Below are 20,076 nucleotides of genomic sequence, written 5' to 3'. Positions count from 1 at the left end.
TAGTTTCTTTCATCCACATAACACAACGGAAGATGTTTTTAAAAATGCTGGTTGTTGGCAACCATTGACTTCCACAGTAACTTAATGGGTGCCGGCAACCAGCATTCTTCAAAACATCTTCCTTTGTGTTCAACAGAAAAAATAAACTATTTAAAGGTCATTTTCATTTTTGGTGAACTATGCCTTTAATGCAAGTGTGCCCAACCCTGTTCTTGGAGATCTACTTTCCTGCAGAGTTTAGGTGTAACGTCGATCAAACGCACCTGTCTTTAATTAACAAGCGCTCCTTCAGATTCTACTCAGTTGGTTTAGTTGCGTTTGATCAGGGTTGGAGCTAAACTCTGCAGGAAACGGGTGAGCACCCCTGCTTTAATGCTTGGTATTCCACAAATTGCCAACAATAATCTGGACTATAAGCTCTAGAGGGCAGCAGTGACCCGACAAAAACATCAAACGGCTTCTGAATTACATCACTCTTGTAATGGTGAACTAAACATAATCGCCTATTGATTTTTGAATTTAACCAAGTCTGATTGCGCCAAGGTCTTCGAAGACACTTTCATACAACACAAATCTGAGCAAAACAACCAATCATAGCACAAAGCAGTGTGCAAGGTAAGAATATAAAGTGCTTTTGTTTTGTTTTTTTACCTCAAACAGAAGCAAACCTCCCCACAGCCCATCCGCTCTCTCTCTCTCATCTGTAACTGATTCACGTGCTCATTCAAGTTTCACTGATTTGCCTTTTATTATTTTGTATTCACAATGCTTCAAAGGTTAATTGACGGAGTTTCAGATAAATGAACAATCAGTTCTCATCATCAGCAACATTCGTCCTAACAGATGCTTTATTTGGGGGGGATGTCGGCACCATGGAAATGTCAATGATTAAAAACCCAGCTATACAAAATATTCCTCTTCTTTGATTAAACACAGATTTACATCTAGTTCTGGGGGCGCGGTGCATGTCATGATGGAGATGTTCACAGTTACTGATGAGGTAAGTGACCGTGGCCTGTGTTAAAAGCCACCTACACCTCGCTCTGTCTCCGGATTCTGGTGGAAAGGCTGTTGATGTGACCCGAGCGACCTGACCGGCCCGTTAAACTCAGGTACTGGCGCAGTAGCTGACTCACGCGCTTTTGGTTGTTCCACTTACGGGCAGACTTTCTGATCCCTATGAAGCCTCCGTAGCGCTTCTGCAAAGGCCTTCCGGAGCTCACCAGTTTGCGTAAACCGTGACGACCTTTCATGAAGCCCCCGAATCGTTTGGACACGCTTACGGCTGCGTCGTCGTTCTTCTCGTCTCCGAAATCATCCTGGTCCTCCTGTGTCCGCGGGTCGAGGTCTGGGTCATATGAAGCCGTGAGTTTCTCCAGCTCTTCTGAAGGCTGCAGAGCGTGTCGAAAGCGCTCTAAAGCCTCCGTGTATTCGACACCGTTGTCATTCTCTATGCTGACTGTAGCCACAGGCTCCGCTTCATCATCCGAGCGCTTTGATGTTTCCTCGTCCTGCAAGGGTAGTGGGAGATGCTTCAAACCCGCTGCTTGGTAACACAGATCCCAGGTCAGTGCCGGAGACGTCTGTGCTTCACATTCCAAGATACACACCTGCAAAACAGAATTTTTTGGGGGGTGATGACATGAAAAAAAAATCTTTATTTATTCTTAAAGTGAAAGATAAAGCCAAAGGTGAATTTTCAGCAGTCATCTTTTGAGTCTTCAGTGTCATGTGATCATTTGGAAATTACTGTATGATTAATAGGGGAGAGCTGGTACCATTTTTCATAACCAAAATTATATAATAAAATGTATTAAAGAAACGATTTTAAACATTCATTCATTCATTTTATTTTCAGCTTAGTCCCTTTATTTGTTCAGGGGTCACCACAGTGGAATGAATCGACAACTTATCCTGCATATGTTTTACACAGCGGATACTCTTCCAGCTGCAACCCAGTATTGGGAAACATCCATACACTCATTCACACATATACACTATGGCCAATTTAGCTTATTCAATTCACCTATAGTGCATGTCTTTGGATTGTGGGGGAAACCGGAGCACCAGAGGAAACACGCAAACACGGGGAGAACATGCAAACTCCACACAGAAATGCCAACTGACCCAGTCGGGACTTGAACCAGCGACCTTCTTGCGATGAGGCTACAGTGCTACCCATCATGTCACCCCGATTTTTAACAACTTAAAGCAAAAATATGTAAATGTAGTAGTCAGGAATCAGCAGTTTCAGATGTAGGTGTAAGCATGAAGATGTAATGTAGTGTAGAAAAAAATTGAATATAACAAAACGAGAAAAAAAAAAGTCCAGTCCAAAGCAGCAGCCCCGCTTCCAAACGCCAGCCATAGGATTTTAAAGGGTCCAGAGCAGTAAATGACAGGTGTTTCCTATAGCAATTAGATTAGTAAATATATTTTGTTTCATGCTGTGGTTACTAACGCACAAGTGTGGTCTATCAATCGCGGGTGGTATTTTGAACAAATGTTTAACAATTTCAAAATAAATTTAACTTTAAACATATACTGCACATTGTTACTTTTGACCCCATCAGCAGGATCCAAAGTAACACAACAATATTTGCTCGACTTACTGGCATAATCTTGTTGGACTATGACCTTGTTAATGTTTTGTCCTTTATTTTTGCAAAAAATATTAAGCAGCATTTTCATTTTAAATTTCACTTCCATCAAATGTTTCTACCATCAAAATATTCTACAATTTTCAAATCTTTTTTTATTATGATTGACAATCTGCATTACTTTGATAAAAACAACTGAATCAAAACACTGCAAACTCTAATGTGAAAGTGAAAAATGCATGGCTATTTGCATAATAAATAAAAGTGTTACTTCCGTCCCCTCAGGAACTCTTGCCATTTAAACCTGATTTACTTTTAAACCGAAAAACTCAGACATTGCAAACTCATGGATGTGTTATTGCATTAAATAACCTGTAGATTGATCATTAGTGGGACTCATGAAAAGAGAAACACAACTTGTAATAAGGAAAAAAGAACCGCTACAATAATGTACTTTCTGCACTTAAAAACTGAAATTTGGACATAACTGCAGAACACAGTCCTGAAATCAGATGATGTTTGGCAGCTCCATAAAGGGTTGCATGCTAAAGGTGCTGTTATAGCCTGGAAAGCAAATGTTGTCAGGGCTTCGAGAAAATCGATTTGTTAATTTGTTACTCCCACGTTACTTTTGTCCCCACTCTTCCTATGATAAAAAATACCAAGTCTGTAAACATTGCACATCTCTTGAGCTTTACATTATCAATGATAAAAATAGTAAGGTTGTCAACATTTTTGAGGAAGCCCTGATTATTCCTGATTTGTTGTCGAATATAGAGTTCAAAACTTTTATTATTTAGCTCGAAATTTTATTAGCTTGGTCAAATAATATTAATTTGATCAATTATTTAAATTCACAAGTAATCTCAGATGATCGGTCAACATATATATTTCTCAGCTATTATGAATTGTTAAAATTGATAATAGCTGAGATGCCAAAAGTCCAGAGATGACTGAACACTAGTAGTGGATGAATGAATTTAGATTTTTTTGAAGTCGACATTTATGTGATTAAAGTTGAGTCGATGTCGACTAGCTACTGGTGACACCATCAGAAAAACATAAGCTGCAAATGTTTTACAACATGCCACAAATTGAAAGCAAATGTTGTCAGGGCTTTGAGGCCTTTGTTACTTTCATCCCACGTTACTTTTGTCCACACTCTCCCCTGTGATAAAAAATACTAAATCTGTAAACATTACTCATCTCTTGAGCATTAAATTATCAATAGTAAGTCTGTAAACATTGCTCATCTCTTGAGCATTAAATTATCAATTGTAAGTCTGTAAACATTGCACATCTCTTGAGCATCAGATTTCTCAATGATAAAAATAGTAAGGCTGTCAACATTTTTGAGGAAGCCCTGATTATTCCTGATTTGTTGTCGAATACAAAGTTCAAAACTCTTATTATTTAGCTCGAAATTTCAATTTGAATAGCTTGGTGAAATAACATAAATTTCAATATTTAATTTTATTTATTTAGATTTTTCCATTTTAGTTTCACGGTTTTAAGTTGCTTTTGAAAGTTCATTCAAAATAAACATTCTTTGCAATATATAAAATTCCCAAATCCTTGTTTGTTAAATTATTAAATATTTTTGTTTTCATCTCTTTCCTTATATTTCATATTATTTGCATATATTATTTATATATATATATATATATATAGAACATAAATGTGTCTTTTTAGGGAAATAGTTTTATCCTCTTTTTTATTTGGTAGATTTTAAGATATTTTGGGGGGGGGATTTGCCCTTTGTCATAAAAAAACTACATATAAAAAAATTCCTAAAGACACAATGCTGCACGCAAGCCATCTTACCAGTGCAATGAGATGTGAAATGATATGTGGCATCGGTGCAAGAAATGATATGATAATTGAGTGACTAGAATGGGATAAAAGCCTCTATTTTGTATGTGATCAGCAGAGCTCAGTTGTAGACAAATGCATGTTCTTTCTAAAGATGCCCTCTTTAAAGATGATTATGTAGAAAGCAAGCCTGTTTTATGATCTCCCATTAATAGGAGGAAATCAATCATAAGCGTGTTGCAGCATAGAACATTCAAGTGAAACAAGAAGTTGCATGCATGAAAAGTATTTGGCCTTGCAAATGAAATGTTGATGCCAAATGGGAAAGTATTAATGGCAGCTTAAAGATGCCTCTCGTAGGGAGAATTAAGTCACATGACTTGCTGAGGTATGAGTTTTTCACAGATTTCAATAGATCTTAAACATCTTGATGCTTCTGTGGGTCTCATCTATCCAAACTGATCTTTATTTTGTATTTTCTCTTCAAGTCAGGTGATTGGTTGGGCCATTCTACAGCTTGATTGAGTTTCCTTGGCTGTGTTTTGGATCATTGTCTTGCTGAAATTTCCACCCTGGTTTCATCTTCATCATCCTGGTAATGTAGATGTTGAACTGAAGCAGATAATATTTATTTGCAACGACAAAGGGCAGAGGGTTGCTGAAGAACTACTATGAGATTTCAGCTGCTGTCTAGGCTTTCACTGTCTTTCTACCAGTGGTGTAAAGTACTTAAGTAAATAGACTTCGTTACTTTACTTAAGTATTTTTTTTGGCTACTTTGTACTTTTACTGAGTATTAAAAATATAAGCAACTTTTACTCTCTACTTGACTACATTTTTGATTGAATATATGTACTCTTTACTCCACTACATTTGAATGGACGCTTACCGTTACTCGTTACATTGTGATTGTGTGCGACAAGTTGGCATCTTTATCTACCACGGCTACTTTGTTGGCCGGACGAAGTGATATCGCCATCTGCAGGGTGCCGAAGGAATTGTATGCTATTTATGAGCTAAATCACGTGAACGTGAATTAGCAGCTTGCCTAATACCAGGTGTTTAATTAGCGACATGGCTGCAGCCAATGATGAGCTGAAGTTGGCACTGATGACCATCCATGGCCTTATCTGAAAGAAATGTTTTCATTTGCCGATATGCAGAATGGCTCTTACAGGATGCAGTGTCTACTTTTTTACCATGAAACAAGAAAATAAGTGCTTTTAAGAATTTATCATCAAATTTGAGAAAACACATTGAAGTAAGAGTACATTTTGCATCAGGTGCATTTAGCTGTGCGTTTCTGATGTATTTTTCATTGAATTTATATGTAGTTTACTAAGTTGAAAGATCACACTGCTCCTCTTTGTTTAAATTTAATACAGAGAAAACATCCTTATCAATTGAAAAACTACTCAAAATAAAAGTATTGCCCCCCTCTGAGACTGAGAGGGGAATCACATGAAAGTCAGCTCTGATTTTTTTTTTTACTATGTTTTACTACTTTTTTAAAATTTATTAATTAATTTATTATTTTTTTTGAAAAATTGTTTGTCTTTTTTTGAACATTTGAGTTTGACTGAGACTTTTTGTTCTTTTTTTTTATCTATTTTGTTTTGCCATTTAGAACACTGAGTTGTTAAATTAAATGTCTATATTAGGAAATGAAACCTTTCTTGGTGTTCTTTGAGCCTAAATTCAGTATGGGTAAAATACTTAAGTTTTTTTAAAATCAAATACTTTAATACTTTTACTCAAGTCTTATTGGAATTGGTATCTTGTAATGGAGTAATTTTTACAGTAAGGTATCTGTACTTTTACTCAAGTATGGTTTTCAGGTACTCTTTACACCTCTGCTTTCTACTCCTCCCTTTCTTCATGTGTTCAATACATTTTCCCTGTATTTTATTTTATTACACATAACTTAACTTGTAAACTAATTTGTTTTCTTTTTATATAGAGATTTTGTAGCTGTTATCAACATCTGGTGAAAAATTCAAATCAACATCACTTTTAGAAATATGTTTTCTGAGAAAAATGGTGACGTTTTCTATACTTAATTCCCCCACTGTATTTGTGCTCATACATTGGATTAGTAAGTACTCAAGCCAAATCTGGAGCTAATCTAAAAAAAATAACTTTCGATAACAGTCCATATATTAGTAGCCCGAATTTATATTTTAGGGAAAAATAAAAAAGTGGAAAAGATAAAGAAAAACAAAAAACATGTAAAATTTTGTTAAGATTTTATTGTTTTTTATTTTTGCAATATTTCACATTAATTAAAATGTATTATCTATCTATTTCTAAAGATGTTTGGTGACTAAAATATTATTTTAATAAATATATCTGCTTAATAAATCTGCTTTGTTTAAAGGCACCAAAAAATATGACCTTTATTCAACGAGAAATGGATAAAAATATTCTTTTTCAAAATAAGGTGTACTCATTTATGCTGAGCACTGTATGTTAAGATTGTCATATGTTTTTGTAGGATTGCGTGCTGTATGTGAGTGTTAATACTGACTATGCATGAATCCGTTAATGAATGTTTAAGGTCTGACAGCATTGTGGTGTCACAGAGGGAAAAAGCCTGCCTGCCCACTGGGACCCACCAAATGTCAATCACAACATCAGCAGCTGATGACACCACAGCAGCCAATTACAGGCAGACATAACCCAATCACCCCAGTCACAGCTGTTTGCTCTGCACAGCTATTAGCAACTTCATTACAGCCCCTATTGTGACAGTGACCAACTTTGACACAGTTTATCTGTAGTAGTTTGCTAATCCAGTCCTGCTGCAAAACATACTGTAAACATCTTTTGATGTATTGCAGTTGTGTTTTACTACACCGTAAAACCCAACAGTCAACTTTATCATATGAAATGAGTGTAGTTAACTCAAAACTGACTGAAAGTTAATTCTACTCATTTGAAAAGAGTTTTGAACTCAGTGTTGAAGGTAATGAGTTAATTAAATACTTCATTACTTCAACTTAAATGAAGTAAGTTCACAGTACTCATTAGGATTAGTTTTTGAACTTAAATGGTTAGTTGCAATCGGTTTCCTCAAATGGTTTGAGTTACCTTAACTTTTTGGGTTCTACAGTGTACAAACACTCTATATATGTGTGCTTGCTATGCATTTGATTTCAAGACCATGAATGGGAATCTACTAGTTTAATCTGACAGTTTCTTGCTCCATACGCTTTATCAGATGCAAACAAATGGCACTAAAGTCTGCTTACAGTGTACTGTAATACTGCTGAAAAGTATTATTTTAATGTGTATATTCACGACTAATCTCAGATGATCAGTCAACATTTATATTTCTCAACTTTTATGAATAGTTAAAATATTGGTGTCTGGAATGCCACAAACCCAGAGACGACTAAACACAGATAAAATCAGATAAAAAAGAGGCTGTCTATATTCACACACTCTAACCTCACATCTGTGATTAAACCCCTTATAATAGTGATTTTTGCTTAATAGGTCCCTTTTAACTTCCATCAAGCAAAAAAAATTCACATTGGAAAGGAAAAACGCATTCTGTGTGGATGGCTAAAAGCTGCCCTGTTGTTCATGTCAAAATCACATGGTCTGCACAGCGTGACTAGTCGACATACATTTTTGACAAAGACATGCACAACAATATATTGACCCTAAAAAGGAAATATGTTTTGAGCTTAAGCAAAAAATGCTATTTTTCACCTGCAGTCAAAGAGCGTCATGGCAGAGCATTAAAATCTGTGTGAAGCAGAAGTTGCTGAGACTTTTTTTCAGTATGTTGATGTACTTCCAACTGAAATGGAATACTGAGTAGGGGATAGGCCTTCATGCACTTGTAATAAACTAATGGTAAGAGAGGCGTGGCTAAGAATACTGTGGCTGAACTATCAGAGAACGGCCATCACTCCAAACACACAGAATTATTGTTCACCTAAAGCAATTGTTTGCAAAGTGGGGGGGTCGCAGGATTTGGGGGGGAGGGGAGTTGCTTGGTGATTTCCAAAAATCAAATTCAATTTATTAAACTAGTAGAAATTATAGTTACATTAAAATAAATGCAAATAAAAAGCCATCAACCTTTCATTTTTTTGTGACCCCTGGGGTGATAACATTTTATTAAAGGCGCAGCAGGTTGATTTTATAGCACCAGGTTAAACTTTCTGATACCTTTATGGCACTCACGTATATTAAAAATAATTTGAGGCCACAACTAAACATGGAGAATGGTCTCCGAGAGGCATTCTCCAAAATTAAATGATGAATAGACTTGGCCTGTCAATATGTGTGCACAAGTTTTATTATTTATAACCACCTCAGAGGATATTAGGGGGGTTGTGAGTCAGTGGCATTGTTATTTTGGCAGTCGAAGGTTAAAAAGTTTGGAAACCCCTGACGTAAAGAATAGCAATGTGCACTAGCAAAATAAACATTTTGATTTCCACATGGATTTTTAAGTCAACTAGTCTATGCAACATCTAGTGAACACCATGATATTGTAAAATATTTGTGTTATTATGACAAACATGGTCAAAAGTGACTATTGAAATCTTATTGATTTAACTGACTAACCCTTTTTAAATTGGTTAGACTTACCAGTGTGTTAAAAGCTTGGTGTTCTGGCAGGATGAGTCCACAGGTTAAACAGTCCCCTTGGCAGTCGCTGTGACTCGAAGCGCACAAGCATAAGAGCAGCAGGGTCCAAAATGGGGTCTTCATGACTTCTTCACAGAACAAGAAATGAGGCAGGAACTTCAGATCAAACACTGGGATCTCTGATGAAGGAGAGACAAGAACAGACGGATCTGATTGGTAATCAGCTCAAGCATAAAACCTGTGCAATTTACATTTTGTTTCCTGTAAATGATCTGGTGAAGAACAACCAAATGATTCTCCAGATTCAACAAGCACTTTGAAGTGGCTAAAACAGTGAAAGTTCAGGAAGTTACAGAAGCTCTTTAAAGATGTATTCTGAAAAACTCTTTTGCTAAGCAATTTGGCTCCAGGATTCCAATTTAGTCATATTTCCCCTTGGCTGCTTCTTCCTGCTTTTTCTTACTCATTTTATGGCTCCAGTTCCAGTTTAACCAAGGTCTAAAAAGCTACTCTAGTGGCTCTGTTGAGATGATTCTAACATTTATGTGACATTTCTTTAAATGTATATACATTATTATATGTTTGGGATTGATAATGTTGCTTTAAGTGTTTTTGAAAGTCTCTTCTTCTCATCAGGGCTGAATATTATTTGAACACAGTATAAACAGCTATATTGAGAAATATCATTTCACTTTAATTCATTTTCTTTCAGCTTAGTCTCTATTTCAGAGGTCGACACAGCAGAATGAACTGCCAACTATTCCAGCATATGTTTTACGCAGCTTAAGTCCTTCCAGGCACAACCCAGTATTGGGAAACACCCACACACCCTCGCATTCACACACACATTCATACACAACGGCCAGTTTAGTTTACTCAATTCACCTATAGTGCATGTCTTTGGACTGTGGGAGAAACCGGAGCACCCAGAGGAAACCCACATGAGGAGAACATGCAAACTTCACACAGAAATGACCCAGCCGGGACTCAAACTAGCTGCTGTGAGGCGACAGTGCTAACCACTGAGCCACAGTGCTGCCACCATTTCCCTTTCAATTTGATTTAAAATGACTGTTATCTATGTGTATGTATTTTAAAATGTCATGTTTTTTACATTATTTGTGTCTTTTATTCATACATAAATATCATTTATTGTCATTAAGTTGAGTTTTAAGCATCAGTACTTAAGTCTTTATTGCCACATAATCCTCCAAAAATGTAAATAATTTGATAATTTGCTTTAAGTAAATTATTATTTCTGACTACACATGTTTTAAATTATTGAAATCAGGTTTTAATAATTTATATAGCAAGTATGCTTTAAGTTTAACAAATAAAACATTAAATGTTACAAATTTGATTCTGTTCCTTCTTACTTTCTATTCATAGAAGCAGAGATGTACCACAGTTTACACAAACATATCATGCAGCACAATTGCATTCAACATTGATAATAATAAGAAGAAATGTTTCTTGAGGTGGCACGGTGGCTCATTGGGTAGCACAGCAAGAAGGTTGCTGATTTGAGACCCGGCTGGGCCAGTAGGCATTTCTGTGTGGAGTTTGCTTGTTCTCCCCGTGATGGTGTGGGTTTCCTCCGGGTGCTCTGGTTTCCCCCAGAGTCCAAACACATGCCGTATAGGTCAATTGGATAAACTAAGTTGGCCATAGTGCATGAGTGTGTGTGTGAATGCGAGTGTATAAGGGTGTTACCCAGTACTGGGTTGCGTCCGGAAGGGCATCCGCTGTGTAAAACATATGCTGAGATAGTTGGTGGTTCATTCCATTGTGGCAAATAAGGGACTAAGCAGAAGGAAAATTAATGAATGTTTCTTGAACACCAAATGGGAAAGTAAACGTCTGAATGAACATGAAGCTAATTATCTAAGCAAGTAACATTCCAACCAGAGAATAACGATCCCAAAAGGGGGAGGAAAAAAAAATCACACAACAATGCCATTACATGTTCCCTGAAAAACCTGCCAGCGAACAGTTCTTGAAAAACATGTTTTTCTCCATGACATTTTAATAATCTAAAGACCTTTACTATTACAAAGAACCTTTTTTTGCCCTGGACTTTTATCAGTGCTGTTTTAAGAGTCAAAGTTTTTCATCAGTGATGTTATCAAGCAAATGTAGTGTAATTTTTTATACTGGTGGTTGCTCCAAAGCTCCTTATTTCACAAGGACATTCACATGTTTGAATGTGAACATCAAAAGTCAATCTGTAGCTGATCAGATCTACAAACATGCTTTTCACCCTTGCCAGCAATCACCTTAACGAATTCCTGCTAATCCCAGATATTGAGACTGATAACCTGGCATTTTAAGGATAAACCCAAACATGGGTCCAGTTTTCCTCAAAGATAAACACATGTCCCCCTGGAGATAAGATCACTTGATGACAATGACAATGAACCCTCAAAGTGACTCGAATTCACACATGAAAGTCTAACATAATAATGTGGATCACCACCACTGAAACATGTCAAAATTTGGAAGCCACCATCTGTTTTTTTTCCCCCCCAAACATACTGAAGTTCATTAAGGAAACTCATCATAGGCCCTAATTAATGTCTGAATTAGTGTGTGTGTGTGGCGTAATGAGAAGGAAATGAGTGCGGGAGAGAAAGAGCGGGAATGCAGTTTCCATCAAACTCTGACTCACGCACTGCGCCAGCACACATTAGTCACGACCGCATTAGGAGAGAAACGCACATATGCGCGCACCTCTAAAAGCTTTCTTTGATGAAAGCCAACAAAAATCTTTAGCCCAACTCCAGAGCAGTGATGAAAAGTTGACAATAAAAGCATCTTGAGATGTCTGTGCTCAATGAACAAGAAGAGTGCATATAATTACAGCCCATCGCATGGACATGGGTATCCAGCGCACTCTGAAGGAAAAGGAATGACAAAAAAAGGAAAGTTTCCGACCAATTAAATCCATTGCATCGTTAATACAGTTCAATTTGGAAAGTGATTTGATGGAACTTTTTTATGATCATCCCCTGCTATAATCTCTTATTAAAAGTCTTTTTTCCGAGATAATGGAAAACACGAGAACAGCTGGAGGGAAAGTGCAAAAGCATCAACCGTCATCTGCAGTACTGATATACTGTGAATGTGCTATTTTGCAGAGAGAATGAGAGTAAAGTGTCTTTCTTGATACAATCTAACATGCCATGAAACGTAAGAGAGGGACCCTCATGCTAAAAATGTAAAAGGAATCTATTGAAGTGGCCAGAATCCCTTTTGGCCACTTCAGTAGATGTGTTTTACATTTTTAGGATGGGGTCTCTATCACGAGTCACGACAATGATTACATTTTGGGGGAAAATCATATTCTAACCCGCCTTTTTAAAAACATATTGATGTTTTGTTGATGTAGATTTTCTAAGAATATTCTGGAGTTGTTCTAAGAGTGTAAATTTCTGTGCTCTGCATTTCAATTGTTTCCTTTGTGAGAAATGTGCAGAATAAAAGATGCTAAACAAATACGAGGGAGAATGAAATATTGATAACGTATCTGAAGTCACTGTATATTTTATTTCTTATGAGTGAATGAATAAATATTTATAATAAGTATTTCTTTTCATTCCCAGTTTTTCCAGAGTTTTTATTTTCCTAACATGACAAGCTCCTCATATTTTGATGGTTTCCCAGCAGGCACGCAACATCGTACAATGTTAATATTATGTTAGATTCAGGGCATGACGTTAGGTTACCAAAATTCAATGTCTAGCCAGCGTCTAAGGATAGCGTTATTTTGACATCCAATAACGACGTCAAATTACATTGATATTTGGTTGATTTTAGGTTGTGTTGGAAAGTGACCAAAATCTAACATCTAATAGACGTCATAGTGGTAACGTCCACACAACGTCAGGGTGTAACATGATTCGACTTTGGTATTTGGTTGATTTTTGGTTAATTTCAGGTTGGACATTGGACATTGGCCTGACGTTGGGTTCTGACATCAACCTGACAAAACAAAAACCAACATCACCACGTTATTGGGGTACAAGGTCAATATGACGTCATGTTGATGTCCTGTGCCTGTAGGGTTTAATTTATATTGTAGAGTCTTTAAAATCAAATATTGTTCAAGGCCCAATGTATATAGCTGTTTATCTAAAGACCCAATATTTTACTGTGTAAATTAATTATAAATGGGTTTAAATTTTATATTCAGTCTTTTTTTTTCCATTTTAAAATTTATTTTAACATAACTGCATTATTATTTTCAGTCTAATAAGTATTAATTTGTTAGATTTACTCCAATTATTTATTTATTTGTTATTTATTTAAATGTAATTTAATCATATGTATGTACTATTTTGTAATTATTAAATAAGCTAAATCTTATTTCTAATTATTTGTTTATTTGTTGAACTAAAGTGTATTGTTTTCTATATATAATATTTTATTAATTTTATTCAAATTATTTATTAATATTTTTATTAATATTAATATTATTATTCCGGCTTAGTCTCTATTTCAGAGGTCTCCACAGCGAAATGAACCACCAACTATTCTGCCATATGTTTTAGACAGCAGATGCCCTTCAAGCTGCAACCCAAAACACCCATACACACACACACACACAACTCTGGAAACCAGAGCACCAGGTGGAAACCCATGTGAATGGGGAGAACATGCAAACTCCACACCAACTGGCCCAGCCGGGACTCAATACAGCAACCTTTTTGGTGTGGGGCGACCACTGAGCCACCATGCTGCCTATTATTATTATTAACATTTTATAAATCAATCAACTTTATTTATCTAAGACCTTACTACAACAAAGGGTTGTCCAAAGTGCTGTATACTATTTTTTGCCAGCCATTTCACAGACCCCTTGCAGTTTCTTGTGACCCCAACCGGTGAATTACCTGAACCCTGTTTGAAATATTATATTACATATGCTATATTACATATGATAACTCATGCCAAACATGCCTCTTTCGTCTGTGAAACACAATATATATATATATATACAATTTTTTTAAATGTCCGTACAATGAAAGTTAGTGAAGTCTGGTCAGTTTTTGTGCTGTTGACATTCCCTGCATGGATAAAAACGGTTAACAATGACATGCTGCTAAGTAAATGTGAATTACAGTGAGCCCAAACATGTTTCTTCGCAGAGAAGATGCTCTGTTCATGCTTTGACTAATCTATGGGAATGTGACTAATCTGATTTGACCAGCCTGCTCGCCCTCTCCTACAGCCACCTGATCGTATCTCCTCCTCGGTAAACACCAAACCCCATTCTCATTCTGTCCCCGCGCCGCTCCTGAAACACAAACGCCTCAACTGAGTCACCACCAGATTCTGTGAAATCAAGTCTGCGAGCTTTTCTTCAAATTTGGCTGTTTTTTGTTCCCCCATTTCCATTCGTGCCAGCCAACTGTGTCATGACATGTCAAGAATCGGCAAATAACAATTACTTTTGTTTGTTTGTTCCACAGCAGATGGAGGAAGGAGCAACATGACCTCGTTCACATTTCTCATCCACATTAATACTATACGCCGAATGCACTTCATCTCGGATTTATTACGCAGTAAATGATAGCTCACCTGTTTGCTACATCTAGCTCTTTTCCCCCCCTTTCCTTCGCAAAAAGCATCGTATCAAAATAATCTAGGCTCTTCTCATTGTCATAACCATTTCCGTTGAGGAATGGGGGGATTCGCATGGTTACTTTAATTGAGAGCACAGCGACTGCCAGAGGGCTGAGAGTCTGCGGTCCTGTTACAGATGATCATGGTTCCCCTCCACACACACACTGGCAGAACAGCAGCAATCATTGCATTATCCTCCCCGTGGCCATGACAATAAGCACAGAATTTACCATAAAGAGATGGGGGAGGGAGCAAAAAAGTTTCTCTTTATTTCTGAAAGATTATTGGCATGATATTTCAATTGGCGAGGAGAAAATAAGATAAAAGCCACTGTCACCTCCACTTAAATGTAAAAGCAAAGGTGAAGGTAAACTGGCAGATTGCATACATTACACGCTTTGACTCATAGAAAGTCACAATTTCAATCGCAGTGTTCGCCATTTCAAGGCAAAAATCTAAACAAAGCAAGCTTCAGGAAAAGAGAAAAGGGATAGTTCATCCAAATGTGATATTATAACTCTGAAGTGGTCTCAAACCTTCTCACAAAAGAAGATATTTTTAAAAAAATAGTAGTAACCATTGACATCCATGGAAAAACAAAAACTGTGGAAGTCGATGGTTACTGGTTTATAACAATTTTCAAAGTAACTTTTGCATTCAACAGAAAAAAATGACCAATTTGGGGTGAACTGACCCTATATTGTCCACATAAGATTGCAGTTTTTAAGATGGCTACACTCAAAATAATTATTCTGCTGCTTGTTCAAACTACTTACAAAAAATTAGCTTTAACAATACAATTATTGAGCTCTTATTTGGATAACTTAATTGTTAATGTTCAATCCACTTAAATTTAAGTTTAATCGATTTGAGTTGGAACAACCTGAATGAATTGTGTGGAACTCTGCATTTTTACAGTGTATGGTAAGAAACTTTGATGCATGTAGTGAGTTCATAGCATCTGAAATAAGTAAATGGGTTTTATTACAATCATTTATGTGTCATGATTATGCATACTTTCAAATTGTTTGACAACTGAACGTCAGATTTGGAGGTTTGACCTTATACTGGTTCTATCTAAGCGATCTCTTTATATTGTGAAGTTGTTTTTTAATCATTGCAATTAATATTGAAAATGTTGCTCGAGCTTAAATGTTGGAAACTCATTGAGAGCATTAACTGATTTAATAGATTTACTCTTCCCTGTGTAAGAGAGAACAACTCTAATTGATAGATGTATGCAATTATGCATGCAACACTTCTGCTCTAATGGATTTTAGGGCAAAAATCAATTTAACATGGCGCAGGTAATTAATCTGAGCAAAACTAGTCTCTCACTAATGCAGTACAAAATTTTGAAATAATTGCAGTAAATTAGACAAGCGGCTTTAAATTCATAGAGGACTGTTGCATGAATTTATTATAGGAGGCATAATCTGTGCAATTTGGATGATTTATTTAGACTTGGAAAATGTCTTATGTTAGTCGTATTTCTCAAATGCAAACATTCATCTAGTTATTCGGTCTCAATTTATAATAAGGTTTCATTAGTTACAGTATTTACTAACATGAACCAATAATGAACATTACTTGTAGAGCATTTATTAATCATAGTTCAGCATTTTACTAATGCATTATTATTAACATCCAAATTCATGCTTGTTAACATTAGTTAATGCACCGCCAGTTAACATGAACTGATGAATAACTGTATTTTCATTGACTAACGTTAACTAACATGAACAAGTACTGTAATAAATGTATTGTTCATTGTTTGTTTGTGTTAGTAAATGCATTAACTAACATTAACTAATACAACCTTATTGTAAAGTGTTACTGATATTCTCTGAATAAAATAACTAATTAAATGATATGAATGAATGCACTGAGACATTTTGAATGCTTTAAAAGAGTCAAAGTCACAGGGAATATGAAAATAGTAATGATAAACATCAGAAATAAAAATATATATCTAATATCTAATTTCTCCTTATTATAAGGCAAACAATATACATTTAAAATACTTAAAATTATTTAAAAATTAAATGATTAAAAAATGAACTTTTTTCTCAGGATTATTAGCTGCAAAGAAAACAATTCTCAGTTCCTGGTTCCCTCGTAATCTCCTGTCAATTATGCATTGGTTATACTATTTTATAGACATTGTTCGACAAGAGTAGTCCACTACCTTAATTTTTTTTAAAGATTTATTTTTGGTCTTTTTACCTTTATTAGATAGGACAGTATTGAGACAAGAAGCAAAGTTGGAGAGAGAGGTAGGGAGGTAGGGTAGGGTAGGGAAATGTCCTCGAGCCGGGATTCAAACTCTGGACGCCCTGACGTGCTGCTGCACCCTATGTCAGAGCGCTAACCACTAGGTTATTGTGCCGACTCCACTGCCTTAATTAACAGAGCAAAGATTTTAACAATTCTTCATTGGAACCAAATACATGACAAATAGATCTCCACTGTTAAAACTTAGGGTGATTTAATTTAATGACGTAGGAGAAATGAATAAGATGCCTTGAGATATAGGTGACAACACTTTCTGTTTGATCAATTTTACAATCATTTTATTAGGCACTTTTTTCATTTATGTACTTCTCTGACATTATGTACAGTTGAAGTCAGAATTATTAGCCCCACTGTTTATTTTTTTTTCGCCAATTTCATTTCAAACACATTTCTAAACATAATAGTTTTACTAACTCATTTCTAATAGCTGATTTATTTTATCTTTGCCATGATGACAGTAAATAATATTTTACTAGATATTTTTCAAGACACTTCTATACAGCTTAAAGTGACATTTAAAGGCTTAACTAGGTTAATTAGGTTAACTAGGCAGGTTAGGGTAATTGGGCAAGTTATTGTATAACGATGGTTTGTTCTGTAGACTATCGAAAAAAAATTCTAGCCGAAACAAAACAAATAAGACTTTCTCCATAAGAAAAAATATTATCAGACATACTGTGAAAATTTCTTTGCTCTGTTAAACATAATTTTCGAAATATTTAAAAAAAGGAAAAAAATCAAAGGGGGGCTAATAATTCTGACTTTAACTGCATATAGTTTTTTTTTCTCCCTTTTTTACTTATTTACAGGTTTCCGTATGCACATATGCATATATTTGTATAGTATAGTTTAAGTAAAAAAAACTTTTTGCATTGCTGCACATGACACATTGTGTATTTTATGAAATATAAATAAATAATTAACACACATTCACGTTGATCAATTATTTTTCCAGTCTTCCTACTATCGATGATATTTAATTAGCATAAATTACACTGTCACTAAAGAAACAGGAATATTAGTATAAATGAGTCGCACACTTGTTGCACTTCTGTTTGTCAGGTTGCAATTATAGAATATAATGAAACAAAAAAATATGCACAAAAGGGAGTCTTAAGAAGACACAATCTATTAAGTCTAGCTTAATTACAGCTACAAAATGTACTAGTCAAAATATATACCTCCTCCCTCCTGACTGACTTTAAAACCCAGTGCACACATTCAAGTTTCGTTAAAGCTTTTAATTAAGTTCATTTGTATAGTACTGTCTAATATACAATCATTATATGCAATTATATATGAAATTGCTAAATATGCTTTGTTCAGTGTAAGCATCTACTGTAAGTAAGGTCAAATTTTAAGAGAGGACTCCAAAATATATATTTATATTCCATTCTTAAACAAACAGACTTCATTTAAAAATGTATATATATTTTCGTTTACTTATTTTTAACTCATTTTAATAAAACTTATCATCATTTTTAAAACTAAACTGAAAACCATCTACAAATTTAGAAACTTAACAGAACTTTACAAGCAACCAAATAAAAAAGATCCCTGCAACAACTGGGTTAATGTAGGTTAATTGGTAGCCATGAAGATGAATAACAGGCAAAAGCCATTAGTAATGGAAAAAAAGACTGTTTAAAGAACAGCACTAATTATTAAAACGTCACTGAGGGACTCAACACATTAATATTAGCCCCAACACACCCCATAAGAAAACAATGACTGTTGGCAACTGCTTTCATTTCTGCTTAGACAAATATTAACATTAAGAGCTTAGCAATCTCAAAAACTCACAAAATACTTGACCCACTAACCTAATAAAACAGCTATAATCTAGACTATAAATACAAAATGCATCAGAGTGACACCTTGTTTTACCTGCCGTCGGCGATAAGGGTTCTCTCTCTCACTTTCAGTCTTGAGGTGTGGTGGATATGTCCAATCTTCAGCTTCTGGGTTTGTTCAACTGCTTGCCTGCTCCCTTTCTCTCCCCTCTTATAACGACACACCCCTTCCAGTGGTTCAGCCTCCCCAGTGTCTGTGGATGGGGCTACACCAAGGCAGGGTATTACAGGGTATTACGCACAACCTGGACAGCCATACAACCCTTAGTCAATGCTGACGTACAAGACACAACCAACGTCACCTCTTTCTCCACCCCAGAAGATATGACCTGGGCTAAATATACGCTTCATTTAATTCCCATATACCCACACTTCTTGTATGGAACTCAAAATCCATTGGTTTCATCCAGTAACATATTCACTGTATACATCCAAACATAGTTCCTATCAATTAAGTAATGATCTGAAACTTGAATAAGGTGCCTTTAACAAGCTGAATGCAGGCCAGGGAGCGGAGTTGAGCCGTGCAAACAGGAGAAAAACAAAATCTCCCAGAGGCAAAGAGAAGTCTCCGTGGACGCTGACACTTCACATCCGCAACAAAGGGTTGTATATGAGGACAAGACAAACTTGCCTGAAGGAAAGCAATGCTGAAAAGAGTTGACTTGTGCTACGAAGAATAAACAGATTTTTTTTGTGTAGCATTTAAGGAAAATGTATTTGTTGTGTATACAAATTGTGGGTCATACCTTAAAAACACACTCCATTGGTTCCTCTTCAATGCAAGAGTTGCAATTTGAAATGACAAGGTCACACCCCATTGGAGTTTGAACTGTAAGTTAAGTAGAAATGATAGAAAGAGTTAGAGCATTTTGGTAAATTAGGTGTTCCAGTTTTAATTATGATAATACCTTTTAAAACTATCATAAAAATTAGAAACAACCTTTTAAACAAGGCTTTGTAACATTCAAAATTTGTCTTAACTAGCTTTGCTTTTCCAATCTAAATTCCAATCAAATAAAGCAATTGTGCATCATGTTCGCTCATTTTAACTCTAATAAAAATCTTAATATTAAAACCTGTTAACTGGTTACCAAAAAGTTTACTAAACCAACTATAATAGATCTATCAGTGCATTTCATGTAGTTTTATAGTAAAATAAAACATAAACATCCTAGTATCCCCTATCTGAGAGTTTACTTTGCTGTTTTTTGTTTAAATAATTGTTAAAATCATTGATTAAATCAGTTATTCACATTTGGGATTAATAGGGCTGCACAATA

General features: G+C 35.6%; 1 protein-coding gene across 1 annotated transcript; it reads right to left on the bottom strand.

Annotated features, from left to right (window-relative positions):
• Window positions 1–650: 650 nt before the first annotated feature.
• On the bottom strand, window positions 651–18,905 carry pnocb (prepronociceptin b). The gene is made up of 3 exons (XM_056481633.1): window positions 18,828–18,905; window positions 9,021–9,199; window positions 651–1,610 (listed from the first exon to the last, which is right to left on the bottom strand). The coding sequence occupies exons 2-3, from the start codon at window positions 9,141–9,143 to the stop codon at window positions 1,032–1,034; spliced, it is 702 nt and encodes a 233-aa protein (XP_056337608.1). The 5' UTR covers window positions 9,144–9,199; window positions 18,828–18,905; the 3' UTR covers window positions 651–1,031.
• Window positions 18,906–20,076: the final 1,171 nt, after the last annotated feature.

This window comes from Danio aesculapii, chromosome 20, assembly GCF_903798145.1.
Source record: "Danio aesculapii chromosome 20, fDanAes4.1, whole genome shotgun sequence".
Taxonomy (NCBI): Eukaryota; Metazoa; Chordata; class Actinopteri; order Cypriniformes; family Danionidae; genus Danio; species Danio aesculapii.
The sequence above is the reverse complement of the archived record's forward strand: the minus strand, read 5'-3'. Positions and strand labels throughout refer to the sequence as shown.

What these genes read in the sequence shown, in the direction of transcription:
- pnocb (XM_056481633.1), bottom strand. Translation starts at nt 9,143, where the DNA reads ATGAAGACCCCATTTTGGACCCTGCTGCTCTTATGCTTGTGCGCTTCG. An exon ending in ACCAAGCTTTTAACACACTG is followed by an intron (nt 1,611 to 9,020) that starts GTAAGTCTAACC and finishes TCTGTTTTGCAG; the next exon opens with GTGTGTATCTTGGAATGTGA.